This window comes from Oncorhynchus keta, chromosome 31 (assembly GCF_023373465.1).
Source record: "Oncorhynchus keta strain PuntledgeMale-10-30-2019 chromosome 31, Oket_V2, whole genome shotgun sequence".
NCBI lineage: Eukaryota > Metazoa > Chordata > Actinopteri > Salmoniformes > Salmonidae > Oncorhynchus > Oncorhynchus keta.
The window spans coordinates 354,242-368,992 of NC_068451.1; the positions used below are offsets into that span (position 1 = coordinate 354,242).

The 14,751-nt window shown below is 44.3% G+C and overlaps 1 protein-coding gene across 3 annotated transcripts in view; it reads left to right on the top strand.

Annotated features, from left to right (window-relative positions):
- The window catches only part of LOC118364163 (receptor-type tyrosine-protein phosphatase U), a 306,643-nt gene that overhangs the window by 194,438 nt on the left and 97,454 nt on the right, over positions 1–14,751 (top strand). For all 3 annotated transcript variants that reach the window (XM_035745412.2, XM_035745413.2, XM_035745414.2), the window contains exons 11-12: positions 6,332–6,434; positions 7,049–7,322. In XM_035745412.2, coding sequence (XP_035601305.1) covers positions 6,332–6,434; positions 7,049–7,322 — 377 coding nt within the window. The remainder of the gene's footprint in view (positions 1–6,331; positions 6,435–7,048; positions 7,323–14,751) is intronic.

A 14,751-nucleotide genomic window follows, 5' to 3' on the forward strand; every position in this document is an offset into this window, starting at 1 on the left:
TCTTTGTATCAAAGATAATTGCATAATTATCGTATTTCGTCGTCCTAACGTAGTCCTCACTGCTATTAGCCAGCTAGCAAACGCCTACCGATTAGCACTGTAGTAACTATTACACTCAACTGAACGACTTGATTAGTGTAGTGTTAGCTAGCTACATAGTTGTCTTTGCTGTCTTCGTATCCAAGATAATTGTGTAGTTTAGAGTGTGTAGTCTTAGAGTGATTATCTTAATTTACCGAGGTTAGCTAGCCAGCTATTTGTCGTCCTTAACGTAGGAGACTCTGCTAGCTAGCCAACAGCTAACAGCTAGCCAACGTCTACTGAATAGAACTCAACAACCCGGTCGCATTCACAGGTAGTATCACATTTTCACATTCTCATTTCATTACAGTACAACGGTTTGATTTGTTTGATCGTAGCTAGCTACATAGCCGTCTTTGTATCAAAGATAATTGTGTAGTCTAGAGCGATTTTCTAGGTTAGCTAGCCAGCTATTGTCGTTCTTTTAACGCAACGTAACGTTAACAACACTGCTAGCTAGCCAGCTAGCCCCCGAATAGCAGCACTGCAGAAACTATTAAACTCAACGGAACGACTTGATTAGTGTAGTGTCAACAACGCAGCCACTGCCAGCTAGCCTACTTCAGCAGTACTGTATCATTTTAATCATTTTAGTCAATAAGATTCTTGCTACGTAAGCTTAACTTTCTGAACATTCGAGACGTGTAGTCCACTTGTCATTCCAATCTCCTTTGCATTAGCGTAGCCTCTTCTGTAGCCTGTCAACTATGTGTCTGTCTATCCCTGTTCTCTCCTCTCTGCACAGACCATACAAACGCTCCACACCGCGTGGCCGCGGCCACCCTAATCTGGTGGTCCCAGCGCGCACGACCCACGTGGAGTTCCAGGTCTCTGGTAGCCTCTGGAACTGCCAATCTGCGGCCAACAAGGCAGAGTTCATCTCAGCCTATGCCTCCCTCCAGTCCCTCGACTTCTTGGCACTGACGGAAACATGGATCACCACAGACAACACTGCTACTCCTACTGCTCTCTCTTCGTCCGCCCACGTGTTCTCGCACACCCCGAGAGCTTCTGGTCAGCGGGGTGGTGGCACCGGGATCCTCATCTCTCCCAAGTGGTCATTCTCTCTTTCTCCCCTTACCCATCTGTCTATCGCCTCCTTTGAATTCCATGCTGTCACAGTTACCAGCCCTTTCAAGCTTAACATCCTTATCATTTACCGCCCTCCAGGTTCCTCGGAGAGTTCATCAATGAGCTTGATACCTTGATAAGCTCCTTTCCTGAGGACGGCTCACCTCTCACAGTGCTGGGCGACTTTAACCTCCCCACGTCTACCTTTGACTCATTCCTCTCTGCCTCCTTCTTTCCACTCCTCTCCTCTTTTGACCTCACCCTCTCACCTTCCCCCTACTCACAAGGCAGGCAATACGCTCGACCTCATCTTTACTAGATGCTGTTCTTCCACTAACCTCATTGCAACTCCCCTCCAAGTCTCCGACCACTACCTTGTATCCTTTTCCCTCTCGCTCTCATCTAACACCTCCCACACTGCCCCTACTCGGATGGTATCGCGCCGTCCCAACCTTCGCTCTCTCTCCCCCGCTACTCTCTCCTCTTCCATCCTATCATCTCTTCCCTCTGCTCAAACCTTCTCCAACCTATCTCCTGATTCTGCCTCCTCAACCCTCCTCTCCTCCCTTTCTGCATCCTTTGACTCTCTATGTCCCCTATCCTCCAGGCCGGCTCGGTCCTCCCCTCCCGCTCCGTGGCTCGACGACTCATTGCGAGCTCACAGAACAGGGCTCCGGGCAGCCGAGCGGAAATGGAGGAAAACTCGCCTCCCTGCGGACCTGGCATCCTTTCACTCCCTCCTCTCTACATTTTCCTCCTCTGTCTCTGCTGCTAAAGCCATTTTCTACCACTCTAAATTCCAAGCATCTGCCTCTAACCCTAGGAAGCTCTTTGCCACCTTCTCCTCCCTCCTGAATCCTCCCCCCTCCTCCCTCTCTGCAGATGACTTCGTCAACCATTTTGAAAAGAAGGTCGACGACATCCGATCCTCGTTTGCTAAGTCAAACGGCACCGCTGGTTTTGCTTACACTGCCCTACCCTGTGCTCTGACCTCTTTCTCCCCTCTCTCTCCAGATGAAATCTCGCGTCTTGTGACGGCCGGCCGTCCAACAACCTGCCCGCTTGGTCCTTCTGTGGCTCAGTTGGTAGAGCACGGCGCTTGTAACGCCAGGGTAGTGGGTTCGATTCCCGGGACCACCCATACGTAGAATGTATGCACACATGACTGTAAGTCGCTTTGGATAAAAGCGTCAGCTAAATGGCATATATTATTATTATTATATTATCCCCTCCTCTCTTCTCCAGACCATTTCCGGAGACCTTCTCCCTTACCTCACCTCGCTCATCAACTCATCCCTGACCGCTGGCTACGTCCCTTCCGTCTTCAAGAGAGCGAGAGTTGCACCCCTTCTGAAAAAACCTACACTCGATCCCTCCGATGTCAACAACTACAGACCAGTATCCCTTCTTTCTTTTCTCTCCAAAACTCTTGAACGTGCCGTCCTTGGCCAGCTCTCCCGCTATCTCTCTCTGAATGACCTTCTTGATCCAAACCAGTAAGGTTTCAAGACTAGTCATTCAACTGAGACTGCTCTTCTCTGTATCACGGAGGCGCTCCGCACCGCTAAAGCTAACTCTCTCTCCTCTGCTCTCATCCTTCTAGACCTATCGGCTGCCTTCGATACTGTGAACCATCAGATCCTCCTCTCCACCCTCTCCGAGTTGGGCATCTCCGGCGCGGCCCACGCTTGGATTGCGTCCTACCTGACAGGTCGCTCCTACCAGGTGGCGTGGCGAGAATCTGTCTCCTCACCACGCGCTCTCACCAATGGTGTCCCCCAGGGCTCTGTTCTAGGCCCTCTCCTATTCTCGCTATACACCAAGTCACTTGGCTCTGTCATAACCTCACATGGTCTCTCCTATCATTGCTATGCAGACGACACACAATTAATCTTCTCCTTTCCCCCTTCTGATGACCAGGTGGCGAATCGCATCTCTGCATGTCTGGCAGACATATCAGTGTGGATGACGGATCACCACCTCAAGCTGAACCTCGGCAAGACGGAGCTGCTCTTCCTCCCGGGGAAGGACTGCCCGTTCCATGATCTCGCCATCACGGTTGACAACTCCATTGTGTCCTCCTCCCAGAGCGCTAAGAACCTTGGCGTGATCCTGGACAACACCCTCTCGTTCTCAACTAACATCAAGGCGGTGGCCCGTTCCTGTAGGTTCATGCTCTACAACATCCGCAGAGTACGACCCTGCCTCACACAGGAAGCGGCGCAGGTCCTAATCCAGGCACTTGTCATCTCCCGTCTGGATTACTGCAACTCGCTGTTGGCTGGGCTCCCTGCCTGTGCCATTAAACCCCTACAACTCATCCAGAACGCCGCAGCCCGTCTGGTGTTCAACCTTCCCAAGTTCTCTCACGTCACCCCGCTCCTCCGCTCTCTCCACTGGCTTCCAGTTGAAGCTCGCATCCGCTACAAGACCATGGTGCTTGCCTACGGAGCTGTGAGGGGAACGGCACCTCAGTACCTCCAGGCTCTGATCAGGCCCTACACCCAAACAAGGGCACTGCGTTCATCTACCTCTGGCCTGCTCGCCCCCTACCACTGAGGAAGTACAGTTCCCGCTCAGCCCAGTCAAAACTGTTCGCTGCTCTGACCCCCCCAATGGTGGAACAAACTCCCTCACGACGCCAGGACAGCGGAGTCAATCACCACCTTCCGGAGACACCTGAAACCCCACCTCTTTAAGGAATACCTAGGATAGGATAAGTAATCCTTCTCACCCCCCCCCTTTAAGATTTAGATGCACTATTGTAAAGTGACTGTTCCACTGAATGTCATAAGGTGAATGCACCAATTTGTAAGTCGCTCTGGATAAGAGCGTCTGCTAAATGACTTAAATGTAAATGTAAATGTAATGCCCCTGTGCACAAAGTGAGGTCCATACAGAAATGGTTTGTCGAGATTGGTGTGGAAGAACTTGACTGGCCTGCACAGAGCCCTGACCTCAACCCCATCAAACACCTTTGGGAAGAATTGGAACGCCAACTGCCAGCCAGGCCTAATCACCCAACATCAGTATTTGACCTCACTGATGCTCATGGCTGAATGGAAGCAAGTCCCCGCAGCAATGTTCCAACATCTATTGGAAGGTTTTCCCAGAAGAGTAGAGGCTGTTAATAAAGCAGCAAAAGGGGGACCAACTACATATTAATGCCCATGATATTGGAATGACATGTTCGATGAGCAGGTTTCCACATACTTTTGGTCATGTAGTGTATGTCTGAAGGGTGTTACAGCAATATGTTAATTGGTATTGCACATGGCTGTTGTAATCACAACTCCTCTGGGTCTCAAGTGAATGTTGTGAGATAGACTAATTCATTCCTTTGTATCCATCAGAGGAAAATATACCAATGTCAGGTCCTCTTCCATATGGTGTATGTCTCTCATCAATTTCATAGATTCCCAATACTGCAGTCTCTCTATTCGAGGTATATCACTGAAGACTGTCTGTGCTTGTGCAGTTGTGTAGCTAGCTATAGTAGGTTTCACTCACTCTGTGCTATTATCAGGGTCTGAAATTTGACTTTCAACCTCAGTTGCTTTATCCTCTTGCAGTGGCAAAACAACTCCTCCAAGAATAGAAGTACTACCTCTCCCATCCTCTCAAAAGGATTGACACCCTTTCATCGCACACAACAAAGCACAAACAGCAGAGAGGAAACAGCGGTTGTTATGTGTAAGGATAGATGTAGTGCTATCTTCATGGGATCATGCAGCATCTCCCAGCTGAGAGAGAGACAGACTCTGAGCATATTGCTGAAGAAGGAAATCCATCCTTGGTGTTCCATTCACTTTTAATGATGCATGTTTACCTGTGTAAAAAGGCAGGAATAAAAACACCTCAGAGGAAACCTCAATGCTTTTCTCTCTCTCTCTCTCTCTCTCTCTCTCTCTCTCTCTCTCTCTCTCTCTCTCTCTCTCTCTCTCTCTCTGTCTCTCTGTCTCTCTGTCTCTCTGTCTCTCTCTCTCTCTCTCTCTCTCTCTCTCTCTCTCTCTCTCTCTCTCTCTCTCTCTCCGTGGGTGTCTGAGTGTGTCTCCATGCAAAGGAGAGTACTAAGAGTTATTTAATTATAGGTTTACAGCTGAATCACTCTTTGGTGGCTGTATGTCAGACAGGGACCTGCTGGTACATGGCCATACAGAGAGTCCAAAAGCCATTATGTGCCATCCTCCCCCTCCATACCCACTTGAATGGCCTACAGTACAGAACATTCACTTGTCTGGAACATCTCTCATTGCTACATTGACAACTAGCTTACAGCGCTTCTAATGAACTCCACATAATGTACACGCACCCCTACTAAGACAGCCACAGAGCCTGCCTTCTACAGTCTTCCAGAGTGAACTACCACAGAGCACACACTGAACTGTACACAACCCTCAAGCTAATTTTTACTTTATCGCCATTGAACTTACTCCAATAAACCCCCTCAAAACCTACTCCCAACCGATCAACACCTTACTGACATCAAACAACTCACTCTTTGTAACACGCTAGAGCTTTTGTTACGTGTGAATAAAATAAACACTTATTAAACACCTCACTTTAATTGAAGGCAGCTTTTTCAGCTTGCTGCAATTTTCCAAATCCTATTTCTTTATACCATAATCATTCATTTCTCCGTAATAGTTTACCTTTCCTCCCCTTCACTAATTGACTAGGGATATTAAAGACACGCTGTGCAGGAGGCATCTCCTGGGAGAAATGCAGCTTTGGCCAAATCCCTTTAAATGAGAAGCTCCTACTATTTGTCCTCCACTTCCAGGACTTTTAATTGCACTCGGTATCCAAGACAACCAGAACGGATGGAAATTCTGGAGAGACATTTCTGTGGGAACAGTGACTCACAAGATTCGATGGGGCTGCAGACCTTTTATGAGAGAATAGGGAAAGAGCCTGTATGTTTATTAGATAGGATGTGTGGATAGACACAGTTCAGCTGGTTTTAAAGGGCACTGATGAAGGATGTGTCTGTGTGCATGTGTGTATGTCTGCGTGTGTGTGTGAGTGTGTGGCGTGAGAGTATGTATGTGTGTGTGTGTGCGAGCATGTGAATAAGTGCGTTTGTGTGTGCGTATGTATATCATCTTGTTTATTACAAGGTCAGTCTAATTGCTATATAATATAACTTTGTCTGTACTCCTGTGCTCTGCCTCCTCAGCTCCAATGTTTGACTATGGAGACATGCTGTCCCCTCTGAGTGAAACAGAGAGCACGATCACTGTGTTGCTTCGCCCCGCCCTGGGCAGGGGAGCTCCCGTCAGGTGAGAACACAAAAGCAACAGACACACACAGACATGTACATAAATATATGCATTTGCATTGTGTGCCCCCCAACCCCTCTTTTACGCTGCTGCTACTCTCTGTTTATCATATATGCATAGTCACTTTAACTATACATTCATGTACATACTACCTCAATTGGGCCGACCAACCAGTGCTCACCGGGCTATCTGCATTGTGTCCTGCCACCCACCACCCGCCAATCCCTCTTTTTACGCTACTGCTACTCTCTCATCATATATGCTTAGTCACTTTAACCATATCTACATGTACATACTACCTCAATCAGCCTGACTAGCCGGTGTCTGTATGTAGCCTCGCTACTTTCATAGCCTCGCTACTGTATATAGCATGTCTTTTTACTGTTATTTATTTACTTACCTATTGTTCACATAATACCTTTTTTGCACTATTGGTTAGAGCCTGTAAGTAAGCATTTCACTGTTGTATTCGGCGCACTTGACAAATAAACTTTGATTTGATATACGATTTATAGACATTTTGATGTCACATTTACAGCACATACATATTATTTGCCAATGCCCCTATATGACTAAACTTAATGAGAAACATCTTACATCTCTCTCTCCACCAGTACGTACCAGGTTGTGGTAGAGGAGGAGAGTGGCAGGAAGGTGAAGAGGGAGCTGGGGGTTCAGGACTGTTACCCTCTGCCCATGTCCCATGGGGAGGCCCAGGCCAGAGGGACCCCCAACTACTACACGGCCGAGCTGCTTCCCAGCAGCTTACCTGAAGCCAGCCCCTTCACCGTGGGGGACAACCACACCTACAATGGCTACTGGAACACCCCGCTGGACCCCCGCAAGAGCTACCTTGTCTACTTCCAGGCCATGAGCAACTTCAGAGGGGTGAGTACAGGACTTGAAGAAGGCTGTGGCTGATTTCTAGATCAACCCCTAGTCCCTAGGTGATCTGAGAGTATGTGCAGGTAAGCAATAGGTCATTATCACAATACGGTTTAGAGCATTTGATTTGGCTGCTGGGAGACCCTCAGCTCATTTAAAACCATTGACAACTACCTGCGGGTTTCAAGGCATTTTTAAATAAATGTTATAACTATTTGGTTTTAATATTATAACTTCTTGAAGAGCATAGTCAGAACTATACATTTCCGATTATTCCACATTTAGCTCTATGATCGGAGTTATACGACAAGTAACTCGTGCTTTTGATGATCAGTTAACATCAATTGATTATGTACTGTTTTCAGATGTGAGGGTGTCCTATCCATATAGCTAGCTAGCTAAGCAAACACCTTGTCATTTAGCTTGCTTCATCAGAGATGAGGATTTTGGAAAGAGCTTGGCATGGGCAAATCACTTGTCAGAAAATGTAAAAGATACGGTGTGGCTAATCTCAGTGCGACGGCTCCCGGTGAGAGCAGTAGCCCAATGGAGATGTTATGTTAAAACAAAAAAATGCCCAATGCCATCATGCACTGACTAAGAGACACTTCAACACGTATTATTACAATGTAGCAGAACAAAGCAAATCTGGGAACAAATGCAAGATATTGGAGACACTATTCAAGTCAGCCATACTGAGAACAATGGGAAGTTATTGACTTTTTATTTTATATATATATATATATATATATATATATATATATATATATATATATATATATATATATATATATATATATATATATATATATATATATATATATATACAGTATATATAATGTAAATGTGATGTAATTTATAATGTATGCTAATAATCCAGTTTAAAAATAATAAAGATAATAATAATATTAAAGCCTAATAATATAATTTAAAAGCACAAAAAAAAGGAACAAAACAAGAAATGATGCAAACAACTGGTTGTAAGTCATGAAAGAGAAAAGAAGCAGAGAAATATGGTTTAACAGCTGATGTTGTTTGAAAAATGTATGGTTTTCTGTCGGACTGCTGTCATCACCACTACAGATGGCAAGCAAATCAAACAATATTTGGATATAGCCATCTCGTTTATCCCCTGAAAGTTAGTTTGTTAATAACTAGCCATATTGAAGTGATCTGTTCTGAGCTAGCGAACCAATTTGAAGTGGTCCATCAATAAATATACAGTTGAAGTCGGAAGTTTACATACACCTTTAGCCAAATAGATTTTTAAAAAGTTTTTCACAATTCCTGATATTTAATCCTAGTAAAAATTCCCTGTCTTAGGTCAGTTAAGATCACCAATTTATTTTAAGAATGTGAAATGTCAGAATAATAGTATTGAGAATGATTTATTTCTTTCATCACAGTGGATCAGAAGTTTACATACACTCAATTAGTATTTGGTAGCATTGGTTTACTTGGGTCAAATGTTTTGGGTAGCCTTCCACAAGTTGCCCACAATAAGTTGGGTGAATTTTGGCCCATTCCTCCTGACAGAGCTGGTGTAACTGAGTCAGGTTTGTAAGGCCTCCTTGCTCGCTCACGCTTTTTCAGTTCTGCCCACAAATGTTCTATAGTATTGAGGTCAGGGCTTAGTAATGGGCACTCCAATACCTTGATTTTGTTGTCCTTAACTATTTTGCCACAACTTTGGAAGTATGCTTGGGGTCATTGTCCATTTGGAAGACCAATTTGCGACCAAGCTTTAACTTCCTGACTGATGTCTTGAGATGTTACTTCAATATATGCACACAATTTTCCTCCCTCATGAGGCCATCTATTTTGTGAAGTCCACTAGTCCCTCCTGCAGCAAAGCACCCCCACAACACGATACTGCCACCCCCATGCTTCACAGTTGGGATGGTGTTCTTCGGCTTGCAAGCATCCCCCTTTTTCCTCCAAACATAATGATGGTTATTATGGCCAAACAGTTCTATTTTTGTTTCATCAGACCAGAAGACATATCTCCAAAAAGTATGATCTATGTCCCCATGTACAGTTGCAAACCGTAGTCTGGCTTTTTTATGGCGGTTTTGGAGCAGTGGATTCTTCCTTGTTGAGCGGCCTTTCAGGTTTTGTCGATATAGGACTTGTTTTACTGTGGATATACAATTTACTCAAATGGTGTCAATTAGCCTATCAGAAACTTCTAAAGCCATGATGCAATTTTCTGGAATTTCCCAAGCTGTTTAAAGACACAGTCAACTTAGTGTATGTAAACTTCTGACCCACTGGAATTATGATACAGTGAATTATAAATTAAATAATCTGTCTGTAAACAATTGTTGGAAAGATTACTTGTGTCATGCACAAAGTCGATGTCCTAACCGACTTGCCAAAATGATAGTTTGTTTACAAGAAATTTGTTAAGTGGTTGAAAAACTAGTTTTAATGGTTCCAACCTAAGTGTATGTAAACTTCCGACTTCAACTATAGGTATTCCTCTAGTCTAGATGGGATAAGACGTCTGTTGGTCTATTGGGGCAGTAAGCAAATTGAAGTGGGTTTAGTGTGTCAGATAAGGTAGAGGTGATTTTATCCTTGACTAGTCTCTTAAAGCACTTCATGATGACAGAGGTGAGTGCTACGGGGCGATAGTAATTTAATTCAATTACCTTTGCTTTCTTGGGTACAGGAACAAAGGTGTACATCTTGAAGCATGTGGGGACAGTAGATTTGGATAGGGAGAGATTGAATTTATCCATAAACACTCCAGCCAGCTGGTCTGCGAATGCTCTGAGGACGCGGCTAGGGTTGCCCTCTGGGCCGGCAGCCTTTCGAGGTTTAACACTTTTAAATGTCTTACTCACCAGAGGGCCGACATACAGTATGTATGTATGTATGTATGTATGTATGTATGTATGTATGTATGTATGTATGTATGTATGTATGTATGTACAGTGGGGAGAACAAGTATTTGATACACTGCCGATTTTGCAGGTTTTCCTACTTACAAAGCATGTAGAGGTCTGTCATTTTTATCATAGGTACACTTCAACTAAAAGAGACATTCCGTCTAAAACAAAAATCCAGAAAATCACATGATTTTTAAGTAATTCATTTGCATTTTATTGCATGACATAAGTAATTGATACATCAGAAAAGCAGAACTTAACATTTGGGACAGAAACCTTTGTTTGCAGTTTCAGAGATCATACATTTCCTGTAGTTCTTGACCAGGCTTGCACACACTGCAGCAGGGATTTTGGCCCACTCCTCCATACAGACCTTCTCCGGATCCTTCAGGTTTCGGGGCTGTCGCTGGGCAATACGGACATTCAGCTCGCTCCAAAGATTTTCTATTGGGTTCAGTTCTGGAGACTGGCTAGGCCACTCCAGGACCTTGAGATGCTTCTTACGGAGCCACTCCTTAGTTGCCCTGGCTGTGTGTTTCGGGTCGTTGTCATGCTGGAAGACCCAGCCACGACCCATCTTCAATGCTCTTACTGAGGGAAGGAGGTTGTTTGCCAAGATCTCACGATACATGACCCCATCCATCCTCCCCTCAATACGGTACAGTCGTCCTGTCCCCTTTGCATAAAAGTATCCCCAAAGAATGATGTTTCCACCTCCGTGCTTCACGGTCGGGATGGTGTTCTTGGGGTTGTACTCATCATTCTTCTTCCTCCAAACACAGCGAGTGGAGTTTAGACCAAAAAGCTCTATTTTTGTCTCATCAGACCACATGAACTTCTCCGATTCCTCCTCTGGATCATCCAGGTGGTCATTGGCAAACTTCAGACGGGCCTGGACATGTGCTGGCTTGAGCAGGGGGGACCTTGGTGCGCTGCAGGATTTTAATCCATGACGGCGTAGTGTGTTACTAATGGTTTTCTTCGAGACTGTGGTCCCAGCTCTATTCAGGTCATTGACCAGGTCATTGACCCAGACCAAGGGTGATTTTCTAATAATTGCACCAACAGTTGTTCTCACCAAGCTGCTTGCCTATTGTCCTGTAGCCCATCCCAGCCTTTTGCAGGTCTACAATTTTATCCCTGATGTCCTTACACAGCTCTCTGGTCTTGGCCATTGTGGAGCGGTTGGAGTCTGTTTGATTGAGTGTGTGGACAGGTCTTTTATACAGGTAACGAGTTCAAACAGGTGCAGTTAATACATGTAATGAGTGGAGAACAGGAGGACTTCTTAAAGAAAAACTAACAGGTCTGTGAGAGCTGGAATTCTTACTGGTTGGTAGGTGATCAAATACTTATGTCATGCAATAAAATGCAAATTAATTACTTAAAAATCATGCGATGTGATTTTCTGGATTTTTGTTTTAGATTCCGTCTCTCACAGTTGAAGTGTACCTATGATAAAAATGACAGACTTCTACATGCTTTGTAAGTAGGAAAACCTGCAAAATTGGCAGTGTATCAAATACTTGTTCTCCCCACTGTATGTATGTATGGTATGTATGTATGTAAACAAACTTCCGACTTCAACTTTAGCCTATCATGGCTGTCTGCAGCAATCGTGATTAAACACTCTTAAAAACAATGTTGAAAAGGCTATAATGTTTGCTAACTTCACTAGGTAGGCCTATGTTGGTTGGAGAAAAAGTACACTAGGTCTGCTTACCACTATGTTTAGCCAACTGTGTAAAGTTTCTACCGGTAGCTTGCAAACTAAACATTATAATATCAGCTAACAGTACATCGGAAAATGCACCCTTCTGCTGCTTGACAGGCAGAGCCCACAAAGGATGGGAAATTAGATGATGTTACAACTAAATAGTTAACATTTATTTAAAAATAAATTGAAAATGGCATGCCGTTGTCAACAGTTTAAAATGAGGTGGGGGTCTCCTTGCCCCCCAGCAGGCAAATCGAATGCTTTGCACCTTATTGAGACGTTTTATTGATAACGACCTATATGATAATTGCTTCAGTTGCTAATTGGCTGGGTAAAATTTTTGCCCAATTACTTACCAATCCTTTCCAATCCACAGCAGTGCCCAGAGAGTAGTGGGCAATTTGGAATTCAATATATAACGCCAAATACGTGTTGGTTTATGAAAATGTTGTATTTTTCTAACTTCCATTGTTCTCCACAAGACTGGCTGAAAACACTGCCTTCAGAAAGTATTCAGACGACTTGACTTTTTCTACATTTTGTGACGTTACAGCCTTATTCTAAAATTGATTAAATAAAACAAAATACTCAACAATCTAAACACAATACCCCATAATGACAAAGTGTAAACAGGTTTTTAGAATGTTTGAAAATGTATTAAAAACAGAAATACCTTATTTACATAAGTAATCAGATCATTTGCTATGAGACTCGAAATTGAGCTCAGGTGCATCCTGTTTCCATTGAACATCCTTGAGATGTTTCTACGAGTCCACCTTTGATAAATTCAATTGATTGGACATGATTTGAAATGGCACACACCTGTCTATATAAGGTCCCAGAGTTGACAGTGCATGTCAGAACAAAAACCAAGCTATGAGGTCAAAGGAATTGTCCTAGAGCTCCGAGACAGGATTGTGTCGAGGCACACATCTCTAGAAGGGTACCAAAACATTTCTGCAGCATTGAAGGTCCCCAAGAATGGCCTCCATCATTCTTAAATGGAAAAAGTTTGGAACCCCCAACACTAATCCTAGAGCTGGCCACACCCAGCAAAACTGAGCTAATGGTCACTCTGACAGAGCTCCAGAGTTCCTCTGAAAAGATAAACATCTCTGCAGAACTCCACCAAGTAGGCCTTTATGGTAGAGTGGCCAGACTGAAGCCACTCCTCAGTAAAAGGCACATGACAGCCCATTTGGAGTTTGCCAAAAGTCACCTAAAGACTCTGACCATGAGAAACAACATTCTCTGGTCTGATAAAACCATGATTTAACTATCTTGCTTGTTGGCCAAGCGTCACGTCTGGAGGAAACCTGGCACAATCCCTATGGTGAAGCATGGTGGTTGCAGCGTCATGCTGTGGGGATGTTTTTCAGAAGCAGGGGCTGGGAGACTAGTCAGCATCGAGGAAAAGATGAACGGAGAAAAGTACAGAGAGATCCTTGATGAAAACCTGCTCCAGAGCACTCAGGACCTCATACTGTGGTGAAGGTTCACCTTCCAATAGGACAACGACCCTAAGCACACAGCCAAGACAATGCAGGAGTGGCTTCAGGAGTTGAACCTGATCTAAAATCTCTTCAGAGACCTGAAAATAGCTGTGCAGCAACGCTCGCCATCCAACCTGACTTTGCTTGACAGGATCTGCAGAGAAGAGTGGGAGAAACTCCCCAAATGCAGGTGTCAAATCAAATCTTAAGCTTGTAGCATCATACCCAAGAAGTCTGAAGGCTGTAATCGCTGCCAAAGGTCCTTTAACAAAGTACTGAGGAAAGGGTCTAAATACTTATGTAAATAATATTTTTTTGTTTTATAAATTTGCAAAAATGTATAAACCTGTTTTTTCTTTGTCATTATGGGATATTGTGTAGATTGAGAGAAAAAACAATGTAAACAATTTTAGAACAAGTCAAGTGGACTGAATACTTTCCGAAGGCACTGTATATTTCCAATAATGTATGCCAGGTTTGAAAGAGCAGGGGAAACTACCTCCTTTTGTACCCCATGTGTACCCCATGTAAAAATATTTGTGGTGTGAAATGTGCTTGTTGGAAGAGAATGCCTGGATTGGCATGGTCCCTAGCTGGAATCCATGTAACTGAACGTGTCGAGCGCTTTGATTCGATGCACAGCATACAAAAGGTGTCAGGGACAGGGAATTACTTGTGCGCATTACTTCCAGCTAGTAAATCTGTGATTAGCTGGTATTACTCAGATAGACAACAGAGACAAGTAGGCTCTCCTTCTCTTCTCCCTCCAACATTATCCCTCCCTCCATTCTCTGTCCTTTCCCTCTCCCTCCTTTCTCTTTTCATCCCTCTGCTACTGGACTTAGCCTCCTCATCCCTAGCCTTATCCTCCATTCCCTCTCTCCTCATCCCTCCATTCTTCTCCTCTGTCTACTCCTTTTCCTCTCTGTTATTCCAAATCATTGGAGACTCATTAAACCCTGTGACTAATAGGATCCTCAGTAGAGGAAGATCTGGATCCTGATCCAGCAGGGCTTTATTCCAGACCACGTCCTCTGTTCCTGTTCTCCCACTCCACTGCTCCTGTCCTGCCCAAATAAAGCTGCAGCAGTCCCAATCATACACCTAGGAAGCCCCATTATCAGTCCAAACTGCCATTACAGGATCACCCCGCTACCTGGTAGAGACAATTACTTAGGGATAATTGGACACAGGTGCAGATGATCAGAGATAGAAATGTTCTGTTTTAATATTCAGAGAGTGCGGCAAGGCTTTACTTTGCAAATCTAAATCTGGGCCAGCATTCGGAGCAGCCTTTTGTGGATCATCAGTCGCAATGGATTAGCAAT